This window comes from Oxyura jamaicensis, chromosome Z (assembly GCF_011077185.1).
Source record: "Oxyura jamaicensis isolate SHBP4307 breed ruddy duck chromosome Z, BPBGC_Ojam_1.0, whole genome shotgun sequence".
Taxonomy (NCBI): Eukaryota; Metazoa; Chordata; class Aves; order Anseriformes; family Anatidae; genus Oxyura; species Oxyura jamaicensis.
The window spans coordinates 25647670-25675577 of NC_048926.1; the positions used below are offsets into that span (position 1 = coordinate 25647670).

The following is a 27908-nucleotide window of genomic DNA, read 5'->3' on the forward strand; positions in this document are numbered from 1 at the left end:
ACACCAACCAAAACAGCAACATCAAAAACCCAACAGTATAGAGATGAGATTTATTGAGCAAGCAGGTCTGTGTTTAACATGCCATGTAAAGTGTTGAAGGATGGTGCCTTTGTCTTTCAACAAATAGTAGTTTTGATACAATTCCAGCAAGGAATAAATTAGACTAACTCCTTACATTTTAAAGTAAGCACTGGAACAGGCTCCCAAGAGAAGTGGTCACGGCACTTAGCCTGACAGAGTTCAAGAAGTGCTTGGACAACGGTCTTAGACACATGGTCTTTATTTATTTAGGGTGGTCCTTTGGGGACCCAGGAGTTGGACTTGATGATCCTTGTGGGTCCCTTACAATTCAGATATTCTATGATTCTATGAATATATAAGACAAGAATTATCATACAATAAATAAATAATCACATGAGTATGTATGTTTTCCACAATAGATTCTCAGAAGTAGCACAACTCTAGATAGCTCTTCAAGTTAGTACTACAAATGCCTGATGTACAGTATTAGGTTCATGCCTAGGCTGAGTGACCTCTTTCTTAAAGAGGTACAGAAATATGGCATATACTGGTGTTCTTTAGAGTTTTGAATTAAGTTACCCTACCACTACTTAACAAGGGTTTGTCAAGTTGAAGGCACAGGCAGGCTTCACTGGAAGACGGTGTAAGAAAGCTTTTTGCCAGTGCAATGACATCAACTTCTTCAGTCTTTGTGCAGTCTACTACAAAGATTTGTTTAAATTATATCAGCAGAACAGTCCTAAAGAAAACAAACTGCAATGACATATTCATTTTGACCTATTTGTAGTATAATTACAACAGGGCAGATTCATACAAATCCTGCTCTCAGGTCTTCAAAGCCTGTGAGCTCTGCTTGCATATTACAGAATAACCAGGTCCCTAACCTGAGGTGTGAATAGAAAAATAGATAACCAGCCTAAAGAACATAGCTAATTGAGACATGAGATATAAATGATAAACAGCTAAGTAATACTTCTTTCCCTAGGTTGACTGAGAAATACCCCAGAGTGCTCAGATCCTTCACTAAAAGCTGACAGCAGTTCTCAGAGTACCACTATAAAGCTTATCGTAGCCCTGTGCTTGTGTGTTCATAGACAGGGTGGAAAGAAATAAGCATCGTCTCCAAAAAACCTATAGTGTTATAACGTCACAAAAGAACAAGAGTGACACGAAAGAAAGTAGACTGGAGGACACATGACCCACAAACAGGACTTAATATTGCAAGAGTGAGAGAACAAAGTTTTTCTATTATTTACTCTATTTTTGAAGGCATGGTCAAATTAAACGTATGATTTCAGACACCAAGTTTTGCTTTGCTTTTATGCTTACTTGAAGGATATGTTTCAGTTTTGGCCTCAAAATTTCTGACTGCAGATACTGGTCAGCTTTTGTTAGCCCAGCTGGCATGCATACGGGGAGACATTTCAGTATCCTGTTTCTCTTTGCAGTTAACACTCTCTCCCAGAGCAACCAATCCTTTGTTAGGTATGTGCATTTTCTACATCCTTTTCTTACTCTCTCTCTGCTTGCTGTTTTCCATAACAATTGAGGTTTTTGTTGGCGGTGTTTTTTTTTTTTTTTTTTTTTTCCAAGAACAGTTTCACCCTGCCTGACTCACGTACAGAGAATGCAGTTAACTTGCTAATCTGCCCACAGGAAAAGCTTACTTGGCATCATGGGGACGAACACACTCTTCCACAAGAAGACCGTTTCAACATCCCTAGCTTTGCTGTTTGTGCAGAAGATACAGATCTGCCCACCAAAAGAAAGATCATGTCTGCCCTGCAGCGCAGAGTATCTAAACCATCTTAGGTCATGGTGGCAATACTCACCCTCACAGGACTAAGGATAAGACTATCCTGGTTCTTGGTTCTGCAGCACAAATTCACCACAACCCCATAAGGGCCTGAGCCTGTTTGAAAACAGTCATGCCCCCTGACTTTCAGTGCATCTACCTTGGCTGGGAGGGGAATACCATTTCCAGCTCATCTCACTTCCCAACACCAGAAGATCAAGCAACCTGACAAAACATTTAAGCAGACTACATTTCCCAACCCAAATTGACATTGTCCCCTGTAGAGCTTACGCTTGCCCCGGTCAGACAGTTGGGATATCAAGAGGCAACCTGGTATCACCGACTCTGCTCTCAACCACAAAATTTGCACCTAACGGCTCACTGATTTTTACTGCCTTATGATTTTAAGGAGGCTATGACCCATTTGTTGCAACCTACAATAGTTCTAGATAGCACAAAAAGCAATGCAAAATATACCACACAATAGAACAAAATAAAATACCTGATACCATCATGCGCTGGTGTGACCACGCAGGTGATAATCACGTATTAAGTATCTAGTGTCTATTTGCTGAGAAATTAGGAACCACCATAAGCTTGGTTTCACTATTTACATAGCCTTTATGCATATACTTTTACTATGTAAGTAGGCGCAGGGAGAACTAATGCAGAGGGGCACAGTGCAAAGTGCACAGGTATGGCAGTGGGATCTGGAGGCTTACTATAAAAAGTCAGCACAACACGAACTGCAGGGCAGTGAAAATTGAATGTCTTTTTTTTTTTTTATGGTATTTACATTCAGAAAGCAATATAAAATAAAAAGATAATAAATAAGGTTTTTTTTTTAAAAAAAAAAAAAAAGGAAAAAAGAATGTGCTGTCTTTTCAGAACTGGATTTCCTTCTTCCAGTTCTGAAAAGCTTTTTTTTTAAAAAGCTTTTGAAGAACATCTTTAGTGGAGTTGCTGAGAACCAGGTGAGGCACGGCAGCACCTGACACTGGCGAAGCCTCGCTCGGAGCCACCACGCGTCCAGGAAAGCGACGGCCGAGCCCCGACCCCACGGCGCTGCTCAGCGCTCCCCGCACCCTGCCCGGTGCCGACGGGCTGCGCCCCGATGCGATCAAGCCCCACCGCCTCGCCCTGCACCCCGGCGTCCCCCTCAGCCGCAGCACCAGCGGTGCCGCTTGTCGCCCCGCTCCCCCAGCCCTGCGAGCGGCGGCTCGCACCTTGCCCGGCGCTGCCCAGCTCACCTGTGGGCGTGACGGCTTCCAGCAGGGCGCTGAGCAGCAGCAGCAGCAGCAGGCACAGCCCGCGGCGCCCAGCCATCGTCCCTCCCGCCGCGCTCCGGCCGCTGCTGTCCTGCCCTGTCCCGCACGCACGACCAGTTTCGCCTGATACCTGAGCTAGGAGGGGGCGGAGGGTGCGGCCTGACCGGTACCGGCAGGGCAGGACCGCCCCTCGGGGCTTGGCGGGGCGGCACCTAAAATGGCGGGGGCGAGCCCCGCCGCGGGGTGCGCGGAGTCCGCCTCAAAATGGCTGGGGGGGCTCGCGGCGGGACTGTGGGTTGTAGGGTGCCTTGCTTCGCGGCTGGTGCCTCAGCTGCGGGGCCGAGTGTGTCCTGCGGGGTTTCGGCCCTCTCTCCTTCCTCAGTCCGCCCCTCCGACGGCTGCCAGAGCCAGGTCGCAGGGTTGGGAGGTGAGGCTCTTGCCCTTGGCAGGTGCCTGAGGAGTCGTGTCCATACTCTCAACTAGGCCGGCCCATGGGGTTGCTTTTGAGGTTTTAAGTTTTGGGTGGCATGGCCTTCAGAGGCCCTGGAGTCTTCTGCGGTGCTAGAAATCGCTCTGGAGTACATCTGGTTATAGCTGTCATGCACAGCATACCTGGTGCGTGACGGACCAGGTGAAGTAATAGGCTGTGTGTGCAGTGTGACGTCTTTGGGGTATGATGCCTCGAAGTGAAGGTGTCTGAGGTTTAGGGACGGGGAAATCCCCCCAGAACACCTGTGTTGAATGCTCCATATATGGTTTTTATTGTGCTTCTGTAATGATGTTTGTTCATTGAGTTTGTATTAGAAGAGTAGCAAAGTGCATGTTTAATTAACATTTTTATGAAGTTACTGCCAGTGATGCATTGTTTGACCTGCCACTTACTGGAAGGCTGTGTGGTAGTTTTACTCAGGTGGCAGCTGAGCTTCACCACAACCACTCTCTTGCTCCCCCTCCTCAAAGGGAAAGGGGGAGATAATATGGTGAAAAGTGCTCAAGGGTTGAGATAAGGACAGGGAGATCACTCAACAACTATCATGATGGGCAAAAAAGACTCAGAGTAGGGAGATAAGTAATTTTATTGCCCATTACTAACAAGCTAGAGAAGTGAGAAACAAAGGAAAGAAACCAAAAACACCTTGCCCTTCTCTGCCCTCTTCCACCTCCTCCATCCGAGTGGCCTGGGGGAATGGGGGTTGTGGTCAATCTATAACACTCTTTCTCCACCACTCCTTCATGGTCACTCTGCCTCTGCTCCACGTGGGGTCCCTCCCATGGGATGCCATCCTTCCTGAACTGAGCCTGTGGGGGCTTCCAACAGGCAGCAGCTCTTCAAAAACTGTTCCAGATATGGGCCCATACCATGGGGTCCATCCATCAGGAGCAAACTGCTCCAGCACTGCTCCTCACAGGCAGCAGCTCCTGAAAGGTCACCTGCCTCTGCGTGTTCCCCTCTCTACAGGCTGCAACTTCGGCCCAGAATCTGCACAGAGTTCTCCACAGGCTGCAGCCTCCTTCAGGCCACATCCACCTGCTCCACCGGGGGCTCCTCCATGGGCTGCAGCGTGGAGATCTGCTCCGTGTGGGACCCATGGGCTGCAGGGGGACAGGGGCTTCTCCACAGGCTGCAGAGGAACTTTGGCTCTAGCACCTGGAGCACCTCCTCCCTCTCCTTCTTCATTGACCTTGGTGTCTGCAAGGCTGGTTATCACTCCTCACTCTCCCAGCTGCTGTTGTGCAGCAGTTTTTTTTCCCCCTTTCTTAAATCTGCTCTCACAGTGGCACACACGACATCACTTACTGGCTTGGCTTTGGACAGCGGCAGGGCCCTTTGAAGCCAGCTGAAAGTGGCCCTTTTCTAACACAGGGCAACTTTTCGATTCTCCTCACAGAAGACACCCCTGCAGCCTTCAGCTACCAAAACCTTGCCACGTAAACCCACTACAGACGGTCATGATTGGAGGGAGCAGGTTGGGAGTGGGGATGTGCTAGTGAGGACTGGGGCTAAAGGGGTGTTTCTTTGGGACACTGTTACTCCTGCTGACTCAAAGTATTCCTTTGTGTTTGCCAAGTTTCAAACCATTTTTCATTGTGTTGTCAAATGAAAGACAGGTAGGAAAATATGTAATGTTTGCTTAACCTATTACATTTGTGGTACTGTATGGGTAACCCAGCACAAGAAAGGGATGCTTTCACTATCAGCCTCTCTTAGGCTCAGGGAACACCAACTTTATTTTGCAAGTACTTATTTCAAGAGTAATACAACTGAATGGAATGCAATGCCAGATGTGTTTTCAGTTTATACACATAAATATGATTTTTAAGAGTGTTTTTGGGTTTGTAAAAATCAGGTACGCAAGTCATCCAAAATTAAAACATGTTCAGCTCTAATTCACACCTCTAGACAAGTAAGTGGTTTTTGAGTTACAGCAGTAGTTTCCCATCTCCCTTGGTTAGCCTGCAGAAAGCTCAGTGTTCAGTTGGTAATAAACTTGTTGCTTTTTTTTTTTCCTTTTTTTTTTTTCTTTTTAATGAGTATATTGCGAATGTGTTCTGTTCTATGCTGCTCTGAAGATGGAATTGTCCTTTTTGTGTACTGTGATGCTCATGAAGTCTGACTACAAGTGTAGGAAGTCTGCATTATTCTCATTTCACAGGAAGATAATGGAGTATAGAGAGAGTGAGATAAATGTGCTTGGAAGTTTTGGGTGTCTGGGTTGAGCTCCAGGGCTTCTCTTTTTTGAGTTCTTTGTTATAAGTCACTCCTTACTCAAAGCATGATTTTTTCTAATTTGTCATCACTCACAGCACCTGTTGGTTCCTATGTGTCATCCACACAGCTAAGTCTGCTTACAGACTTCTCATCTTAGTTTCAGCCCCCCTGCTGAGCACCAGGAAAGTCATAGCCCATCCCTCCAGACTTCCTCTGTCTCCTTTCTCACTTGCAGTGCTTTTTTGTGTACTTTGCCATTACAGAATGCTTCATGGGTAATTAGTATCCTGCTCCTAATCACCTTGTCAGATGAGCTGTAGTCTTCCCAGCTGTGTTTTTTTTTTTTTTAATCTGATCTCCCTTTCAAACAGGCATGTACATATGCGCTGGTTTCCGTTTTCTAGTGTTTTCCCTCTCAGACCTGAAGTACTAAGGAGTATTCAGTCCTTCTTGCATCAACGTGTGCTCTAGGCAGTCTCCCCTGCTGTCTGCCATCACCCAGTTCCAGTTTTCACTGTCCATTTTCTCTTGGTTTACTCTTTCCAGTCTGTCTCTTTGTCCCCTAATCCAGCAGACAGCCTGGATCTAGCAACAGTTCTCTGGACTGAGAAGAAAAGAGAAAAAAATACATTGCTGTCACTAGACAAAATCTGCTATAGCCTCTCCCATGATGGGTCAGGGATGCAGCTGGAGAAGTTTCATGGCTCTGTGTAGAAGCAAGCATCATTGCCCGTGCATCTTCTGGAAATGCAACCCTAAACTTAGCCTCTTGTGGAAGGAAAAAAAGCTAACAGAAGTTTATAGCTTGGCTAGGTGTTCACAGGAGTTTCAGAAACATGTAATTGACATAAAGATCATCTTTCAAAATCTCATGAGATTCACAAGTAATTAAAAATAGAAGTTATAGATGAGTGTCAGGTAGCTGTAGCTTTAGTGTTGGACAACTCTCAACCTGCCTGTCAACAAACCCGTGGTCATGAGCAGTTTAAGCAGCAGTTTCTAGTGCTTGATCTATGTGTGGCTAGCAAGGCATTTGTTCTGGTTTTGTTCTACTTGTTTACACTTACCTAAAAGTCAGTGTTCCTAGTTAACATCTTCAGCAGGCATAAAAAATTTTAGGAAGATTACCCATTTATAGACTACAATTTAGTTCTTGCTACTGGGGACCCAGGAGTTGGACTCGATGATCCTCGTGGGTCCCTTTTAACCCAGATATTCTACAATTAAACCTCAGTCCTCTATTACAAATTGGTACTTTTTTTTTTTTTTTTTTTTACTACTATACAATTTTCCCGCTACATGTACAGATACATATGGTTATATACACCCATACACATAGTGTTATGCACATATATGTGTTATTTTCTGCTAGAAATATAATGAGCTAGGACGAATCAACTTGCTGCTTTATACAGTGGATGAAGGGAGCTTTGAACATGTGCATCATTTGTGCCATGGCAGTATTTGTTCTTAAAGCATCTTCAAAATGAGAAAAATGAAAATCACCAGCAGTTCATAACTCCCTGCTCTACCAATGGTTGGCTGGGGCACGTTATCTGGAAAGTTTTGTGCATCTTGGGGCAAAGGGCATAACTGACAATGTGCTCTCCCTCTCTTTGAGTATCTGCTGCACGTGGTAGTAATAACAAAGTTCAGCATGGGGGATCTGGAGGGGATTTACTGTTTTGCAGGGCTTGTGAGTCTTACACCTTTCATCTGTAATTCATTTTTAATGTCATAATGGTATAATTTAATCCTGAAGATATGTTACTTTATCAAACATACTTGGTACCCCTTTATTAACTGAGAAGTAGACGTGTCTTCATTGCAAGGTAATTGGTAGTACTAGTGCAATTGCTTGTGCTAGGATGAAGGGATGGGAACACTTCCAATACACAGAGCTTGGTTTCTGGGCTTGGGTCACCCTGTGAACTTCTGAGTTTGGTCAGCCAGTGTGTGTTTGTTAGCATGTGGTTTACTGTAATCCAATCATGTGTTTATTGGGGAAAAAGGTAAGGCACTATTTGTGCCATAACAAATATATGGATTGTTTTATTTAATTATTCAAGTGCAAAATAAATAAATAACTTTTTTTTTTTTTTTTTTGAAGGGAGAGGAAATAAAAATCTTCTAACTTTAATAATCAGTATGTCTTGCAGTGATGGCACAAGCACTTAAAATATGCTTCAAATTGTGCAGTTGTGCTAGGGTTCAAGGAGAGAGATTGAAGTTTCATTTGAATAAAAGAATGAGAATAATTTCAATGTCAGAAACTGTCATCTTAAGCAGTTTGTCCCCTCGCCGCCCCCCCCCCCTTTTTTTTTTCAGAGCCTTTTAATAGGTCTTGGAGTATTTCCTGCTCAGTTCTTGTCAGCCTTACTGGCAGGCTCACCAGGTTCTGCGCAGTGGTGTGTGTCCAGCCAGGATCCTAGGAAATGAAGGGTAATGGGCAACAGTTGTATACCGTTTTATTTTTCTGGTAGCAAAGGTCTATTTAATTCAACTCTGTAGGAATTCACTTGAACTGCCTTTCTTACCCTATCTACCCCAAGATCCTTGCAATTTTTAGAAATTCTATCCATGGTAAATGTGTGTTTGAGGAGCTTGCTAAGGTGGTGTTAGTCCTGGGTATGACAGTATGGTTAGCGCATTAATTTATGGTGTTTGGGTCTCATTGTTTTGGAGGAAGCAATAGGTAGTATGGAGTGGTCCCTTAAGTGTTATTGGGCGTCTTCCTGATTTTTCTAACCTGCTTTAAGCAGTACCCTGTGACTCCTTCACAGTAACTTTGCAGTAATACAGGACACACAAAGTAAACAAACAGCTTTGTTGAAGCAGAATGCAAAGCAGTCCTTCTGCACTTAGTTTTAGTACTTGCTTCCCCTGTGGTACATCTTCCTTCAAGTATGCTTACAGATGTATTTAAAAAAAAAAAAAAAAAAGGCTAAAGTGACAAAATCAAGCAATTGAAATTTAAGAAATGCTATCATGTCGGCTTCTTGTACATTCCTGATTCGGTCTATGTGTGCATACGCACTTTGAGAGGGGTTTAGTTATAACATTACATCCAATCTCTTCCATGGTGCACTGCATGGAGCGTGTGCTCATGAATAAGCAGGTAATCTCAAGTCGTTATACCTCTGTTCACAAGTACAGGTATACTCAAGGTACCAGCATTTAGCTGTTACTGACCTATTATGCTACTACTGTTGTAAACTGGGGAAGTATTCTCCCTGCATAGGTAGGAATTCAGAGAAAGATGTGTGCAGACTGCCTGCAACTCATCAGTGCAGCCACTAGTTCTCATGTCTGGCGTGTCTACTGCCTTTCTGTTGCCTGCACAAGGTGAAACAATGGTTTATTATTCAGCTTAGGGTGGAAAAAAAAGGTAACAGCTCAACATAAAGCAACGTTGTTAGTTGAGTTGGCATGTTTGTTGGAATGGGTGCTAATGTGCCCTTTGTAATAGCCAGCCATTCTCCAGAGCATGCCACCTGCAAGCAGACACTGATAAATGAATTTGCACCAACACTTGGGATTAAAAATAAGGTCAGACTTATGACAATGGAAGTAAGATTATTAAAGAGTTATGTGCTTAGAGAGGCAACCTATTTGCAGCTGAAATATAATGACGAAGGACGGGGCAGAAAATTAATTAAAATATTAATCTTGCTGAAATAGATAGGGGTTTTCCATGTCTTTCTCTTTCAGAATCCCATTGGTCCATCTTGCATAGGATGTTTATTGATGGTTTACCAGAAATGTAGCGTAGTTTTTAATGATCATATAGTTCTATCCAAACACCAAATTACTTATAAGAAAGGATCTTTTTAAAGATCATTAACGTTTACAGTTATAATGTATCACTTTAATGATTAGTTATATAACTGAAAATGTTGCAAGCATTATGAAAAATCTTAAAAGCCCATTTCTACTCACTGTATTCCTTTAACAATGTAGTGGAGCCATGCCAGTTCCAAGGGACAGTTTTTGTCATGAACTTTAAGCTAAATCTTTCTGGTGTCAGGAAAAATTGCAAAATGATGAGTATAATGAAGTGTAACCCCTCTGCACTAGGAAGAGTTAAAGGTTCCTCAGCTTATCTCCAGGTTTTCATTCTGGAGAGTTATTTTAAATGAATATGGGGATACATAGACTGAACTGAAGAGGAGTTTTGCATGCACACTTTCTTTCTCATACATGCTTCCTTTCTTTTATGTGCATTTTCCTTTCAGCTGAGCTGCTGTTTGTACATACCAGTTTGTAAAACTGTTTTGAAGGGCATTGACAGATAACTTCAGCATGGGTCTGTTATAATTCTTGTCTAATCCATCATCTGCACTGGAAAGAATATAGGGTAGAGTGTATAAAATAACAATTCCTCCTAAAATCATCTGAATTATTGCAATGAATCACAAACTCAATGACAGTCAGCAGTATTGCTGTGCAGCAAATTGTGTTTCTGTCTAATATATATGAAGAAATCCCTCCTTTGTTCAGCACTAGTAGGTTGTTTGTTGAAGGATATTTTCAGCTCAGTCCACACATTCTGTAAAGAAAACTGAATGAAGTCCAGAGAATATGTGAACAATTAGAAATATTTGAAAAATGTTTGAAGCATTTTTTTTTCTAAAGGAGGTCACAGACAGATACGATGACATATTCAAGTATGTCCAAGACAGGTACATGTTTTCAGTGCTCACTGGGTTGACTGAAAAGGTAGCAGAGTTAGATGTTATGAAAAAGTTTCTAACAATTGCCACTAGTTGTACTAAGCTCTTACTTCCTAGGGAGTCAGTGTGGCCCTAATCATTGGCAATTTTTAGTTGATTTACACAAACAGAAATAATGTAGATATGTATAGCTCATTCTGACAGATGTAGGTGAAGCTTCACCTGCTTCTTGAGTAACTCTTCCAGTAACTCTTCACCTACCTGGAGTAACTCTTCCAAGTCCAGCCGTCGGTGACTCTGCAGCAAAGTCCCTAGCAGAATAAATCCCAGTCCTTTATTACACTGACCTCAGTCATCTTACTCTACTTGGGCCTCTGAATACAGTAAGATTTCACATGACATTCTACGTTGTGAGTCAAGTTGTGGTCTTACATTCATGTGCCTCTGTTCAAAAGCAGATGCCATTCAAATGCTATCCAGGCCCTCTCTTATCTGATTCTAGCTTGGGAAGAGTTCAGATTCTCAGGTCACACTCATCATTTCTGAGCAATCATGACTCAGGCAATAGCAAGGTGTCCAGCTGAGTTCTTTGGTGTTTCTATTTATTAATTTATTTATAGTTTTTATTTTATTTTATTTTTTACACTGAAGAGACGAGCTTATACAAGCCTTTCTGCATTTTTCTTTCCCAACCACACAGAGATGACAGCAGTGTTGTGACCAACTGACCCATCAGCCCAGAGGGAAGATTGTAAAGCTCTTATGGCACTGAGGATGAAACCCACAAAGTCTGGTGGAGAGTGGGTATGGCTGTGCTTTACGAGTCTGAGATAAAACACATGAAGAGGGTGACATTGACCCACAGACCTGGTCACCTTCCAAAAGCAGCATTAAGATCTCAGAGATTTGGCAGCTAACTGAATCGTAGCCAGACTTTGGAAAGTGAGGAGACAGCCCAAAATGTGGGAGGGGATCTGCAGGAAGTCAGTGCTGCCAGAAATTTCAGTTTTTCTCTGGCAAGAAAGAGCTTTATAAGAAAATAATCCTATGTACAAAACAGATGCCATCGTACTTGTGTGTGACTTATCCTTTGAGGGATAAGCAGGAAATTGTTTGATTTATTGTTGGTGCTTTTGCTTATTTTTTTGCTTATATTTACATATAGAACATAGATGTCTGAAAAACCAAATTCTTATTAGGGCGCTAAAGGAATAAGTTGTGTTCTCCCCTCACTTTCTGGGAAGTCAGGTTAAAGGTTTATATAAATAATTCTTCATTTAAGTGATGTGATTAAAAACAATCTCTAAAGGTTGGTCCTTCTGCCTGTGTTGACCTAATCCACGATGGGAGAATGCCGTACAAGCAAACTGGAATATGACATACGCTTCTGGTTTTATCACAACCTTTTTGAACTGGTTCCTTTTCTGCCTTGTGGGCATATATCACAGAATTACTAATCTGTAGCAAGTAATAACAGCAGAAATAACCTACAGATAGGCTAATGTAGTTACTAGCCTAACCATTACCTTTTCTCCTGCCTTTCGTTGTTTGCATTCTCTCTCCTTATGCTGCCAGCCTGCAGAATGACATTGCCTGCTTGATGCATCTGCATTCACTGGCCCTTAATGTTTCACAGTTCAGTAGAAACATGCATATTTTTCTAGTGTTTTTCTTCTGCTAGCACACAGTTACTACTTGTCATGCTACAATCCCCAGAACACTCTCAGAAGAGGAATTTTTTTCTAGCTCACATTTAGCAAAGGAATGCCAATAGAAAGAGAATTCACAAATCAAGGTAAAAAAGAATGTTTTGTGAGTGGTGACCTGGAAATGCATTTATTTATTTATTTATTTATTTCCCTCAAGATCCCTTCATCTGTTGAGAGCTTTCCAGAGTTCCACTGTACTGTTCAATACTTAAGTAGATCCATGACAAACTTGCAGAGGAGGAAAATAGATATGGACACACAGGGATGTGTGGAGGAAGAGTCATATCAGGAAGAACACTCAGACAGAGAAAGAGAAGAACATAATGGCTGAGACTTCAGAAGCTGGCTGCCTGTATTTGTCTAAAGGTAGATTAGCCATCAAAAGAGGGAGTGGCACTCCCAGCTTCAAGTCCCACCAAGTCCCCTGTGCCAATGACGGCATTTTTTTTGACTCGAGATAAATAGGAAAACACTTTCTAATCCAAGAGCTAGGAAAATGCTCTTGAGTACAGTAGTAATGAATAGCAGTCCTGCTTCCCAGGGGATCCGAGCTGGTACGAGGAGGCAGAACAGCACATATAAGGGACAGTGAGACTCCACGGCCAAAATGCCAACTGGTCTTCATGAAAGGAGGTAGCAATATTCTACAGAAAAGGGAGGACATAAAAGGATCCTGACAGCAGGTGAGGGGGTCACCAAATTGTCTATGCAACCATTCTTGCAGGTCCTTGAAATTAAGTGTCATGACATGCACAACAAGTTAAATCTGTAGGTATACACCAGCAAAGCCGAGTAAAAGGCAGGTTGTGCTTTCACACACGCTGAACTGCGGAAGTGAAACGGCTTCAAAATCTGAGCTGTGATTTGGCCCATGGATCTTGCCTGCTTCAGTTTCAGATATTGGTTTCAATTACCTCAGCTTTATGGACATTATGTAAACACTTCGGTGTAGATAACGCCCGGGACAGCATTTGGAGCGATGGACTCTGGCTGAAAATTGTTAATGGCTCCCTAGGAACTTAGGACTTCCCCAAGCAGTAATGCCATTCTCAGTTGTGAGAGGATGCCAGGATTCAGAATCCACAAAATTAATGGCAACTGTCAGATATCGCCTGTGCCATTAAATGCTTGCTAATACTGTCTAATCAGAGTGTCTTGTTAGATTCCAATTAATGTTTACAACAAACAAAGTGGAAATGAATTCTGAGAGCTTCACAGGAAGTTTCTTTGGCAAGCTTTTAGTTCAGAACAGATGGACATTTGACATTCACTCAGAACAGTGCTGACTGATGTCAAAATTATATGATTTTTTCCAGCATTGGAACCGTTCTCCAGACTTAAAACAACTTCCAGATCTGAAAACCCTTTAATATTAAATGTCTGTGAATTTATGATTACCTAATCAAATCTCTATTTTTAGGACCTGTCTGAGTCTTCCTTGAAAATCAATATTTATAATGACCAACAAAAGTAGTAAATGCTTTGAGATGAATAAATGATTTGTTGAATCATAATACTATTTTCCTAAATTGGGAAAGGGAACTGAATCTAACATCTGTGCAGCATCTATCATTTTTTATTCTGTATTCTCTGAAGTTTGTTACGCTGCTAGTCCGAATTGCACTGTAACTTGTGTGTGTGAAATATAGTATATTAACCACATTTCCTGACTGATTGTAGATGCCTTCCTTGTAACAATATAACACCTCTTTATTAACCTGTCTATGAGTTCCACTTAGAGCATTTGACTTGGCCATTTAGCTGATCTGTCAGTATCTGTGATGTTTTCTGTTGTCTTATCATGTTTTGCTAATATGTTCTTAAATTACGAGCAGTCTAAACTAGAAATGAAAAAGAATGACCTAGAAATTAAAACTTTTATAGTAGTTATGAGAGTGAAATATTACAATAGCCATCTGCTAGGATTAAGGGTGAAAAGTATAAATACTTGTAAGGTCATAGCTTTCTCTTTTCTCACCATGTGCAGGGAGTTGCACTGTCCCACTCCTCCTCGGTTCTGCTGACCCATACGTTGGTACAGCCCCACAGGGGCCCTGGGAAATGAATCCAATCAGAGGCAGAATTTTACCAGGGTCAGTCCTCCAGTCTGTTGTTTGTGTGCCTGTGTTGGCATAAAAGAGGGAGTGTTTCAGAGACATGCACAAATGTCCAAGGGCAGTGAGAGGTCAGGCAGTTCATGTGGCTGCAGTCCTGGCTTACAACAATTTAAGCAGTATGTGAAATTAGCATTCAAGAGGCTACATTGCAATGAAAAAAATAAAAAATAAAAAATACTGTTTTGGGATTGCCTTGTTTGGCAGAGACTAGTATTTTGTCTGTTGCAGTTTTATGCTGATAAATTAAATAGAAGGAAGTTAAGCAATAGACATACGTGCCTCTTAACTTAAGTCCTGCTTAATCTAGTTTTTAACTTCTGCATCTGGGAATAATAGACAATGTGTACAGTCACATTTACAATTTAGGCTCTGACAAATTCCAACAATATTTATGGTACATCTTTGAAAATGTTGAGTAACTTTGGGATGAATTTAATCAAAAAAAACCTGACAGAGCAGGCATTAACTCTTGAATCTGAAATAAAGAAAACCGACTGTGGGCAGTCAGTTGCCATTTGCAACTTCTGCCAGTGCAGAGCTAGGGCCAGGGGGGCCATTTCCTCAAATACTGAGAGCCAGCTTCAAACATTTTGTGCAGAGAAAAACTAGCAGGTAGGAAATCTGTGGAGCTCTTTGCCAAAGGATGCTGAAGATACAAGAGCTTTCAATAAGTTCCTGTGAAGATGTGGATGGCATCCAGGCCAGTGAGCCTTCCTTTGAATAGTGTGGTCATTTGCCTTAGTTTTGAGGCACTCTGATATGAAAGGCATGTGTCTGTCTGTCTGGTTTTGAGCATATTTGGTCTTTTCATAGTTTCAGTGACCCATCCCTCTAGCTTCAACATATGCTGTTCCACCGTCGCTCAAGTGGTTTGCAAATTGCATTTTGTGAATTCCTGTGATCATTGTCATTGAGGTGAAAGGGGACTGCTGTTGTACTGCTTAGGATATTTGTTAAAAAGCACAGAGATAGGGAACATTTTTGTAACTATTTTATCAGCATGGTTGTGGTCTGTTTAGAAGCAAAGAACAGCATCTAAAATGAAGTGAGTTTAACGGAAAAAGTATGTTGGTTGGCCAGGATTCCAGAAAACTTTTTGCAAACTGTCTTTGCTAAGAAAGGACGTGAGGAGGAGATCTACAGAGCGATGCTGAGTCACATGCTGCCCACACAGCCATCCAGCTGTTCTCACATTGTTTGTTCAGCAGAGCAGGAACCTGTCTCATCTCCTCCAGCTTTTCAGCCCACCTCCCACTGTCTGCAGAACTTGGTGAAAGCCACAAACTCCTTATCAGATCCAATGCAGTCATTTGGCCTGAACTTTAGGACCACCATGCTACCCACCCCCCCAAAAAAACTAGCATTTAAAACACAGCTATAAATATTATCCAGGTTTAGTGATATTATTCTATTTACCTGAAACTTGTCTAACATCTAAACTACAGCTATGTAGTAGTCTCATGTAAGCCTTCTCATAGCATCTGTAACCTTAATCAACGTGTGCTTAGAAATGTGGGGAACAGAGTGGCTGGGGTTTGCAAGTGATTGGCTGCACGTGCACAGCAACTGTTTTCACCCTTAGCGTTTTGTGAAGGGCCATGACAGGAGGAAGAAGATTCTCCCTTCATCCTTACTGCAGCTTCTGAATGCTACTTTTTTTTTTTTTTTTTTTTTTTTTTTTTTCTGTCTCTGCCCAGGCTTCCTTTGGGGATGGCAGGACACAATGATTGCACACAATACCGTACCTAGCAGTCCTGAGCACAGCATGGCAATATGGGAGCCCACTGCAAATGCGGGGCTATCACTGCAAGGCACAGAATCAAGACACTTTTCCTTTTTTGCTACTGCTGAAAACTGCTCTATGTCTGTGATACACAAGGTGGAAGCAAGATATGGGTTTTCTGATAAAGCTCCCTGTTCTGGCTCTTTCTGAGTGAGAAGCTATTTTTCTCTTCCTCCATCTCTGACTCCCAGCTGAGTACTGCTTTGGCTGAGAGCTCAGGAGCCTGAGCTCCCTGCCTCTGAAGATGTTGTCCCACTTTGCACTGTGTGGCTGCGGTGGGACTGTGAGCCACCTGCCCCTGTGGCTGTTCTTTGGCTCAGGGGTTTCAGTCAGATGCCTTCACTCACCTTGTGTTAAAACATGTCCTATGTAGTAACTGCCTGTGCATTACTCAGCTGGGAAAATATCAGCGTGGTCACTCACTCTGTGTGATCCAGGTGCAGAGGTGTGTTTCAGCCTGGGTCACCCTGTTGCCCCTGACCCATGAAATCACCACACAACCCAAAACTACGTGAGCAAAAACTTTAATATGCAGAAGTGACATGTAAGACCCTGCCTGACGTGCAGAATGTGAATTTGTCAATCCCTCATCCCCTCCACATTTTACAATACAATTAACAGATTTACCCGTAAAGAATGTGATCTTACATCAATATAGTCCTCTGGCAGTTGTTGAATGTTTGTTTGTGTTTGTTTGTTTGTTTTTCAAAATGGCATAAAATGCCGAAGTGCAAGAGTGCTTATATTTTAATTGCATGGAAATTCTGCAAGGCTGTTGAAAGTACTCAGTGTACTAACTATCATTGATGGGCTTGATGGAAAATTAATTAGGAGTGCAGGGGTAAGAATTAAGGAAGTCTAAATGTTTCACAAATATTTGATCGGTAAAAGCTATATTCAATTTCAAAGGTTAATTCCCGTATCTGATTCAACTTATCAATTGGTGATGACAGCTTCAATGCTATCCTTCTTGCTATGAATCGGATCATTTTCTGCAAAATGAAGCACAAGGCTTTTCTACCTAATTTTTGTCTACTACAATACCAGGGATTCAAACCAAGGAAAATTTTGGAGTTTATTCTCCCCACTGTGTGTAGGTTTGTTAATAGTTTGGCAGAAAAGCTGGTTGAGCTGGTTTTTCTAGGATGGAGCCATTCCTGTATTATGTTTCCTGAGCTGGAGAAAGATTTCCTTTTTTATAACATGCATATCATAGCCTACCCACAAAAATAATTGAAATAGGATTAAATTACCTCTACTTAAAGAGATAAATTACACTTAAAGTATTTAATTAAATACTTGGTACAGGTCATAGGAGTCTACAATGAAGTATTTTATGAAGTTTTGGAGGATTTATGGAAGGTAATTAGGTGGTGGTTCATGATGAAGACCTCTACCAAAGAGCTAGAAATCATGATATCTAGCTTCAGACCACTTAGATGGAGTAGAGCAGGCAGGAGGCAGCCCCAGCCAGCTCAGACACGAATACTTGTAACCTCTGAGTGAACCCCTGGAGCAATCTCTCCAAAAGCAGTTTCCTTTTGGCCTTATTGGGAGTTGTTTGTATCCTCTTGTGGAATAGGAGAGGTCGAGGTGATCTGTACAAGTGGAGTCTGGGGACAATATGTCCCTCTGTCTCTGCTCTGACATCCCCGCTCCAGAGTGAACACAAAAACAGCAAAATGGGAAAAAATTGTCTCTGCTTTGGGGTAGGATTTGTGCAGGTACCCGGCTGGTGCCAGCAATGCCAAGGAGCTCTGGTCAGGGCAAGGGTACAGCCTGCCCCGCATGAGAGATGTCAGATATCTAACACAGAAAACCCTGGTTCGGCTTTGCATTACTGGCGGTGGCAAAACGAAGCTCTTCATCACTCTCAGTCTACTTCTAAAAAGAAAACTTATGCAGAATGAGTAGGAAGAGGAGCATTTTTTATTTTTATTTTATTTTATTTTATTTTTCTCTTTTACACAGAATTGTAAAGACCTGGGATAAATGTGTGAAGGGTTTTCAGGCCTTATACCTCCTTATTCTAGCACAGTGTTCCTGTCTCCAAGGTAAGAGATACTGAAATCCCTGGACATTTTCATTTTCTCCTAGGGAAACTATTCCTCTTTACTTGATATACTTAAGTGTTCATTGGCATCCCTCATCCTACTTATTAACAGTGACAAGGCAGGATATGACCGAACACAACAAGATCTTAAAAAATGTGAAATAAAAGTGCTGAGGGAAGATCTGTGTATTGCTTTCAACCTCTTGAGTGCCTTCAAAACTGTAGTGAACAACTGACATATAGCAAAAGTGCAAGATTTCTGGGTTCATGCTCAAGAGGTACTCAGGAGCAACACACGCCCCTATTCTATCACAAACTTTGTAACAGAATGGCTATTACCACAGCTCCACAGCAGGAGCAGCCTGTCTTAGAGTATTTGATTATGGAGATGTAAAATAATGCACTTTTTTTTTTTCTTCATTTGTTCCTGATAGTTTATGGCTTTGCATCACCTTTTCATTTGTTTCTAGCTGAAGTCACTAGAATAGACACAGATGTGTTTTTAAAGTATTTTCATTTCCTCTGGGAACATAAAGACTTTTACAATTTTAAAACAAAAACTGTATTTTCATGTAACTAAGTTCCGCATTAAAAAGGAAAAACGAGGTAATTACTATAATCCTCATAATAAATCCTCTTGGATGGCAATTATCAGCTCTTCAGGGCAAGGATTGCTTTGTGGCTTACTCAGTAGGTGCACTGTTTTTGCTTGAGTTTTCTGGGTGCTATCAAAACACACATTCAGCTCACCATAAGGAAGAAAAGAAAACAGCCTGAAGTGAAGAAATGAGGAGGTAGCCTGGAGTGATGCCAGCACTGTGCCAGTGCCAACCCTGAGTTGTTGACACAGAGCTCACAGTGCACAGAAGGCAACCAGGAAATGTGCTGCTGGGTACACCTTTCTTTTCTGATCCCCACCCACCTGTAAGTCTGGTGGTTAAATGGGTCGGGTGATACTATGAAGTATTTTCCCTGCTGCAGGATTCCTTCCCCACTGGACAGTACTGAAGGCCTTGGGATCGCTTAGTTTGCCCTGTAAACCTGTACCCAAATACACCATCAGTGTCTTCTGTTGATTTTCAGCAGTAAAACACATCTAAACTATCAAAGATAGGTTGTTCTCTTATTCATATTTGTACATTCTCAGTTTTCACTCAGCTGATGTTATTCCTCAGAATGATTTCTTATCTCAATATTTCTGTCATAATGAAAGTAAGATTCCAGTCGATGCTAGCGGATAGTTGCCATCATCTGCAGCTCATCAATCTGAAGCTCTTGATTAATCATAACCATGTTAGAAATAGGCATTAAGCTGGCTAATGGGATTTTAGCCATGAACTTCCAAGGGATGAAAATATCACATTTGATCCTTTGTTGGAGTTGGACTTTAATGGAATCAAGGCTTATGGATTAGGTAACACATATTGTAGCTATTAATTGGTTTCAAAAGGCTTGAAAAATCTATATTTTTGTGCTTAAATTGCAAGACAATTATCTCAAAGTGCTTTACAAAACAAAAATACTAACTTTCAGATCATCCAGGAAAAATGCGCATTACTAAATCCTGATATGTGACATAAAGAAAACTGTGATGAATTAGTTTGGGGAATTAAAATGTATCTCATTTCATCATGTGCTTTACTAGTGACCAGTTATGACTGGATTTTTTTATTTTATTTTATTTTATTTTTAAAAAAGGACAGTCTTTTGAATTTGGCTGGGGACCATAATCCTGTAAATAGTACTTATTTCATTCAAAGTACCAAAAAAGGAAAACTATGAACAGTGACTTCAGTTTATGCACCCAGCCCCCTGAACAGTCTGTTGCCCTCACAGTTCAAACAAAAGGACAGATGTCTGTCTTCTCGTGTATCTATCTTAATGCAACTGCCTTAATGCTTGTGGCATATTAAATTCAGACCTAGAGACAGCAATATTTTAGTTTTTCTGTTCAGATGCAGGATAAGTTTTCCCAGCAGTGTTTTCTGAGCCTGTGGTGTGTGCAGTCTGGGTAGTGTAGAGGCCACTGGCAGTGGATGGAGTGTTAGAAGAAGCTCCAGTACAATTAAAGGGGAAAAACATCTTACTCCCAATAGTTCTATTCACTGTTGCTACAACAAGCAGAATCACAGAATCATCTAGGTAAGAGTGGAAAGACAGAGAACTTAAATAACTAGTTTATACTGGTAGACAATTCTCAAGAGATGAGCATAAGTACTTCCTCTGTTTGATCAGTGATGACACGTGAAGAGGTCATTACAAAGCAGTATGCATGTGCCTTCTTCTAAGGCAGATGAATTCAGAGGATCTGTGGAGCTGACCATTAATTTGGGTTTGGATTCCTCTACAGCCAGATTTCTCACACTTGTGCTTGTACTTGAGAAACTTCATTAGTCTACAGGGCTTCTTATCAAAAAGGCAGTCTATACTGAACTAGACCCTCCCCGAATGAGCTTCAAAGTCCCTGTTAGTTTTGTTTCCAGAGTGGAAAAGCAGCGGAACAAAAGCAGATTATCAGTCAGCTATGTCATGGTGTTGAAAAAAAAAAAAAAAAAAAAAAAAGCATCATCTGGAGTACAGTGTTTTAATATATATATGTATTTTAGAAAAGATACAGAACAAAACAGAAAGGCTAGGACAAGATGTCTAGAAAACAATTTCTTAAGGAGAATTTAAAGGTTTATAATTGTTTAATCTGGAAATGAGAAGACTGGTAGAACCATTAAATATAAAATCTGATTGAAGAAGAAGGGAGAGGAGGAGACGAGATGAGACGAGACGAGAGGAGAAATAAAGAGAGTGGCATCAGATGTTGAGGCAGGCTATGAAGTCTCCTTCACTGAAGGTTTCTGGAAACAGGTTTGATAGGCATCAGTGAAGAGTGACACAGAGACAGCTGATTCTATCTTGGGGGACACTGATATACAAATGCTTTCCTGAAGAGCCTTCTTTCTATCTGATTTTAATGACTACCACTTGAGCATTGCCACTCCTCCTGTAGTTACTAGTAGGAGCATATTGCCATGAGATGTCTGGATACTCTTTGTGACCTCTATTAGGCTTTTCTATGCTTGTTGCCACGCAGACCACAGAAATGGGATAGCTGAACATATTCCTTGGCTAGAGCAGGAGAGGATAACCCCTGACCCTGCTCAAAGCATACATGCTAGTTGTGGATCTATTTATTGTCATGGCATTTCCAAACCATCTGGGCTTCAGAACGAGGGATCAATGTAGATAGAGCTGGGATGACTAACCGTTTATTAGATACAAAGGTTTTCATGGCCATTAACTTTGTTTTGCTAATATACTTGTGAATGATGGCATTTCTGACTCATTATGACAGCTGCCATTACACAATCATCTGACTAAGCCACTTATGTTGTGGGTGTTATGGTAACAGCACTGTTAGAACTCATGTACTTACAGATATTTGGTTAGACGATAAAATAAAGACAGAGTTGCGAAGAGGACTTGTTCCTACTGCATTGGGAGATAGGAGAACTTCCTAGGGAATGGCATTGCTGTGTGCCTTCTGAGTGCCTGGTGAAAGAGAAGAGAGGGGAGAGGAGTCACCATAACCAAAGTACAGTGACGAGGCTGAGAGGGGCTCCTCTTTTGGGCAGGAGCACTAAGGGCTGTACTCCTCAGTTTAGGCATCTCAGTTCTTTCCTCAATGGGAATGGGCTGAATAACAAACCTCTCCCATGTGCGGAGGCATGCATGCTTTTCTTCCATTCAGCTCCCCATTCAACGAGGGGACTTCAAGGTGTATACAGAGGGAGAGGCCTCCCAGGATTGTCCATTGGGTCATGTCCATTCTAGTAGGAGGACAGCCTGTTTCTGGTACTGACTGAGACATTACAAGAGCTGCACATAGTTAAAAGCACAGTAGAACTTCAGAGGATAAAAGGCTCTGCAATCCAGTCCAAGATTCAATGAAAAGAAGGGAAAATCCTTTGAATACAACAGTGAAAGCTATTATGGTGCCAGTCTCATGGCTATTAAAAATTGCCATATCTTCTGACTAGATTGGAAGATAAAATTATTAAATGGTTGAGAAAGTTTCTCTACTACGAACTTTTCCCAGGCCTGCTCATTTGTGGAGTCATAGTACTTTGATGAGAAATACAGTAAGAATAACGTCAAAGAAAGGCATCTATCTGCAAAGCAGTGTTTTGAGGGTTATGTAGTCATGCTTTCTACCAGGCAGTGAATTTTACAAAATTACTATTGCAGAGTGAGCATTTCTGACACACTTGGCAAAGCTGGTCTGGGTTTTGCCAAGCTTCATGGAAACTGCAGGGTGTGACAACTTTCCTTCAATTAAAAAACAGTTACAATTCTTTAGAGAATTGGCTGCTACACCCTACACACATGCCCATGATACCAAAACCAAGATAAGCAAAAAAATTGTAGGTGCTGAATCTATCAGAACCCTCTGCAACAAAGACCAGAAATTTTCTCTGGAGTGAGCACTGACTAGGCAGTAACAGAAGCTATGAGCAGAGAAACACAGACCTGCTCTTCTCTGGCTAACACCTTCAACCTATTGTGTAATTAACATTTTTATTGCAACGACGAGAATTGCCATGGTAAACAAATGACAACTGTCATTTATACCTTTCCAGATGAACCTCTCACAACACTCAGTAGAATCTTAGAATAAACAGCAAATTTACAACACATTGAGAGAGTTGGTTATAAGATGGCGACAACAATGTATGTTGGTCATAGTGCAAACCACCTTGCTGTGTTCCAGTCAAAACATGTCAGTGTTAAAGTAGGTTCTTGTCTACTACAACAAGTAAAAGTAAAAAAAATTCTGTGCAAACTCATTTTTGTCACTAAACGTTTTCTTGATGAGTTTAAGCACCTAACAGGCCCCTCATACACAAGACTGTTGCTTGATTATTAAGGTTAGCTCAAGATGTTTCCCCATGTGACGTCTGTTTCCAATGATCTATAGTAGATCACCCTTAAAAACTTCTTCCTTTTGTTGCATGCAGTCTCATTGCTGCAGAATGTAACTTGTGGTTTGCTGAAGAAGCCCTGGGTTTAGTCTGTGGGCTTGGATATCTTTATCAGTGTTGTAAAAAGTAATCAGTTCTGGTTATGACTTATGAAGCATATGGGTCTTGTATTCAAGAAAGAAACATAGGAAATGCCTGCCTGACCATGCTGCTGCCATGCTTACAGCAATGAATTCAAGGCCAGCAGAGGAGGTGTGCTTGTTAATCATCCAAGGGTAATGCCTCCTCTAGTGCCATGGTCCTACATTTCTCACCTATTTCCTTCCTTTCCTTCCTCCTCCTCCTCCATCAAAAGGCCTGGTGCAGGTAGTTCCTGTTACAAGAGTTATAAATGTGGGCATTGCTTACCATGGAAGATGAAATGCTGAAGTAAATCTGGAGGCAGTACCTCTCCTTGATGTTGCTTGCTTCTCAGCCTGAATTTAATCAATGTTGGGTGCTAGTCCAGAAGGTGAAGGTGAGAAAAGAAAAAGAAAAACAAAACAAAACAAAACAAAACAAAAAAAAGGAAGAAAACTTGTTTCATTAAGAGAAAACTGTTTCATTAAGAGAAAAATAGTAAGTACTGTGACCAAGCAAAGGTTAAAATATTCGGATAAAAATAGCAATAGCTTTTGACTGATTTTCAAGTTTTAAAATATTTGCTCTGTGTTAACAAAACATACCAGTAGATGAACAGGCTTTACTACTGATAGTATTTTAGAAAACATAAATCTGGAAGGCAAGGCAGAAGGGCTTAAAGTACCCTAGATATTGTTTTTGTTTTTTTGTTTGTTTGTTTGTTTGTTTTCCAGAGAAAGGTATCAGTTGGGCTAAGGAAAGATAATATGTCTTCAGGCAAGCCTGTCTCTTAAATTTGAATTAATTGTCCACAACAAAACACTTTATCTCTGGTACACACATATAAAAGGTCTAGAAATATTTGATTTTAACCATTTAAAGAAAAATATCTGGCAAACAGAAAAATTTCATGGCAAATTACAAATACATGTTGTATACTAAGTAAAACAGACTAAGTCCCTCCTTTCAAAAGATTTTTCTAAAGGTAATATGCAAAGAGAAACAAGAAAAAATGCTAAAGGAAAGTAGGAGACCTAAGATGAATTTCAGAGCTTCTGTAAATATAAATAAGCATTTTTATTGGAAGGAATGTTGTTTTCTTGGTTGCCCTTAGCTTGTGTTTGAATGACAGAAAGCAAAAATCTTTGGCATAATTTGCATTACTACAGGTATTTAATTCTATAAAAAAAGTAACATCAGCTAACTGGATTTATTATATTCTTTCTATGTAGAATTGCATGTACCTCTTAAAAGTCAGCAAAGGTAGAGACAAAAAAAAATGAAAGCTTTTTTTTTTTTTTTTTTTTTTTTTTTTTTAAAGGAATCACACAATTTGCAGAGATAGCGTAGTTGATTCCTAATGTGGCCTATAACAAAATCACACAATAAAGTTTTTAGAAATACAGTTAAAATACTATTCTGAAGGAGTGAGATTTAGTACCCACTGATAAAACAGTATAAAAGCCTGAGTAACTGCATTTTCTTTCTCCCTCTCTTTATTATTCTCTCTCCAGAACTGGGTTTGTAGTACAGTGTGGTTTATGCAGCTGTAAGGTTTTATCCACATACATGATGTGCAATTACTCCATTCAAGCTAGCTGGCAGGATACTTCAACTTAACAAATTTCTTGTATTTTATGGTTCCTGGAAAAACTTGTCAGATATGAGTTGTATCACTTTGCAAACCCACAAGATTGCTGAAACAAAATAAAGAAAACATAATTTTTTATTCAGATTTGCAACAATAAAGATGAAAGGTTGGAACAAGCAGCAAAAATTGATAGCTGCAAAAGAGAAAATAGAAGAGGAATATTGGAGGAAAGACATTTAAATCAGTGAGATAAGCTGTACTAAGTAAAGACTAACTCTGGCTGATAGTAAAACCCATGTGATAGAGCAAATCCCCAGGGCACCTTGCTTGCAAATCGTGAGAAGGATTGTGTGGTGTGTGTCTTGGATGAGAAATGATCAGTTCTTAGGGAAATATCAGTAAACAGGACATTACAGCAGGAAGTGGTCATGACAAAACACATCCTTTAGATCTGGATGCCTGTTTCCGAATAAGTGCTGTGCTGTCTGAAAGGAAGCCAGACTCCTGTGGCATGTGCTCAGCAGCATCAGCTCACTGGTTGATACACCACCACATCCCCATCCTGCATGTGTGCTGCACCAAAGGGAGGCTCCACAGCTCTTGAAGTATAAAATGAATGCATTGACTTAATTGTCTTCTGAAACAGAGTTTTGAAAGGTTTGGTTTTAGGATCCCAATCTGCTTCTTGTATTGCTGCTGGTGATTTGCTCTAGAACACTATAAGGAGGTAATAGAGCTAATAATTATAGAAAGTCTGGTTCTGATAGTCTATTCAATTATTTCCCTTTTCTGTTTTCAGGCTCTTGGGGGAAGAAGCAGTGACTGACTGCCTTCACCAGCTGAATCAAGGGGAGAAATACAGCAAGCCACCATGAGCAAGCTGCAAGCCATGCAGGACAATGACCGGGGAGTGCTCTGTGCCCAGTCCCTGTGGACACATGCTGACTCATCCAGGGGGATGAAAAAATATAAAAAAGTTCCCAAGACTTGCTGCCTCCAGTACAAAAAGGTATAACACAAAACAAAACAAACAAAAAACAAAAGTCAGACCCCCAAGTTCCCAATACAAAACCCCAGAATGATCAAAGAATGGCAATGATGGTGAATTCTCTAGACTTACAATGGGATAGACGTGAATTTGTTTCAAGGTAACGTGCTTCATTTTGGTGACTAAACACCAAGCTAGATTTTCATTGTTGGCATTATGTTTGTGTGTTGACTTTGTCTTCTCTGACCTGTATAGAAGTACACAGCTGTGTGCAACGTGTTGGACAGAAGCCTCACAGCTGAAATTGCAGGCTTTGCTTTTGAGGAGAGAGGTTTGATTATGGTGCTTCAGTGTGTCAGAGACTGCTATTAGAAGCACAAAGGTGAGGAAAATGATTCCTCAAAATTTTCCTGAACCATTACACAAGATCTGTTTTTAAAAAATTACCCACTTTTCCAAGATATTTCCAATACTTTTTCATGTGTGCAAGTCCACATAATTATCTACAGAGAGCTGTTCAGTTTTTCACAGCTCAGCATGTTCAGATCCAGTTACAAATGATCTCTACCTCAGCAAGCCAAATTGCGACAGCTGTGCCTAATCATTTTAATGCTCTCTAGTGTTGACTTGGATTATAGCATGTTATTTCTATTCACTTCTCCAGCTCTACTAGCTATTACTAAACAACTTCTAGCACTTGCAAAATGCAAAACATTATGCAAAGATATTTATATGGGTCATGAGTTTTAACTGCATGATAGTTCCCATTCCTTTTTTATTTATTTACTCAACGTTTTGCAGGATCAAACTGTGATTAAATCAAAAAAAGATGAAATGATTTAAGAAAAAGCTTTAGCAAGCAATTTATTGATCCAGGTAACATCATACCTGGATCATCTCTCTCCTCCTCCAGCTGTCAGAGGTCTCTATGGCAGAGCTGTAGTTGGTGATATACTACCTCTGAATCTTTCTGTCTCTGTCTCTGGATCCCATCACAAGACAAGAGAGATCCAGTGAAAACAGCCTGCATCAAAATGTCATGTATGTTTTACAGTCGCGCTCATGTTTCTGGCCTGGATTAAAATAATTATGTGGGGAACAGAGCTAGCAGACAGCAGTCCATATTTGTCTGCACTCTAGCTGCATGGAGTAGGTTGTAATGGCCGGTGCACGCTTGGGATTAACAGATAAAGGTAATGTGTGAAAGCATCAATCCCCATAAAATTGTTGCCTTGCTAAATCAAGCAAGCCTTCTCCCTGTGAATGCAGTTACTCCAGTGACAGAAGCTATGTGAGATGTTTTGCCAACAGAAGACACGCCAATTACAAATATCACCCCCCACACCTCCAGCCAGTATTGCTAAAACATGGATCTGTCATATTGGCAACATTAACAAGTTTTGTTTGTCTGTTTGTTTGTTTGTTTGGTCTCACACGTCATCACCTCCAAATATCACCTGGTTTGTTTGCTTCCTGTATATGGAAAATGATTAATCCCCACCTAGTGAAAAAAAAAAGGAGGAGGAAAGGGCATGAGCAAAACAGAGTGTAAACACTGACAGATTTTATTTATTTTCATTATAGTCAAGTTTTCACTCCTTCCCTCTGAAAAGTTTTGGTTTTCTTTCCCAGCGGGTAGTGCAATGGTGCATTAAGCATGAAGAGGTGGTTAGCTTTTCCTGTTAGCTTGATCATGTCAGTAATACTGTAACATCTTCCTTGCATAGCTACATTGCTTCAAGCTACCCTCAGTAGCTGTAACCTCATTTTAAATGATGTTTGTTCCTGATATTGGTTCAATAAACCACTGCTGCAAGAGCAGGTCTTTTCTCTCTTGCTATAAAATGCAGCAGCAAAAGCAGACACTGAGAAGTGCAGCACTGCCTAACTACAAAGTTGGTTGCACAGAAATGGCACATTCAGTAAGATTTCAGCTGTCAATGTATAAAGACTCCTGCAGTTATGTAGTAGTTTTCTGATTTTTGGGGTGGGTGGGCTCTGAAGCTTCAGTTTACTATTTTTTCAATCATATCAGGCTGATAGAGTCTTTATCCAGCAGAGGTGTGACACTAGCTTTGTGAACTTAAAATAAAGAAAAATTGTGAAT

General features: G+C 41.0%; 1 protein-coding gene across 1 annotated transcript in view; it reads right to left on the reverse strand.

Moving 5' to 3' along the window:
• F2RL1 (F2R like trypsin receptor 1) overlaps positions 1-3285 on the reverse strand; it is a 6965-nt gene extending 3680 nt beyond the window's left edge. The window contains exon 1 of the mRNA XM_035310435.1: positions 3067-3285. Coding sequence (XP_035166326.1) covers positions 3067-3142 — 76 coding nt within the window. The 5' untranslated portion in view covers positions 3143-3285. The remainder of the gene's footprint in view (positions 1-3066) is intronic.
• Positions 3286-27908: the final 24623 nt, after the last annotated feature.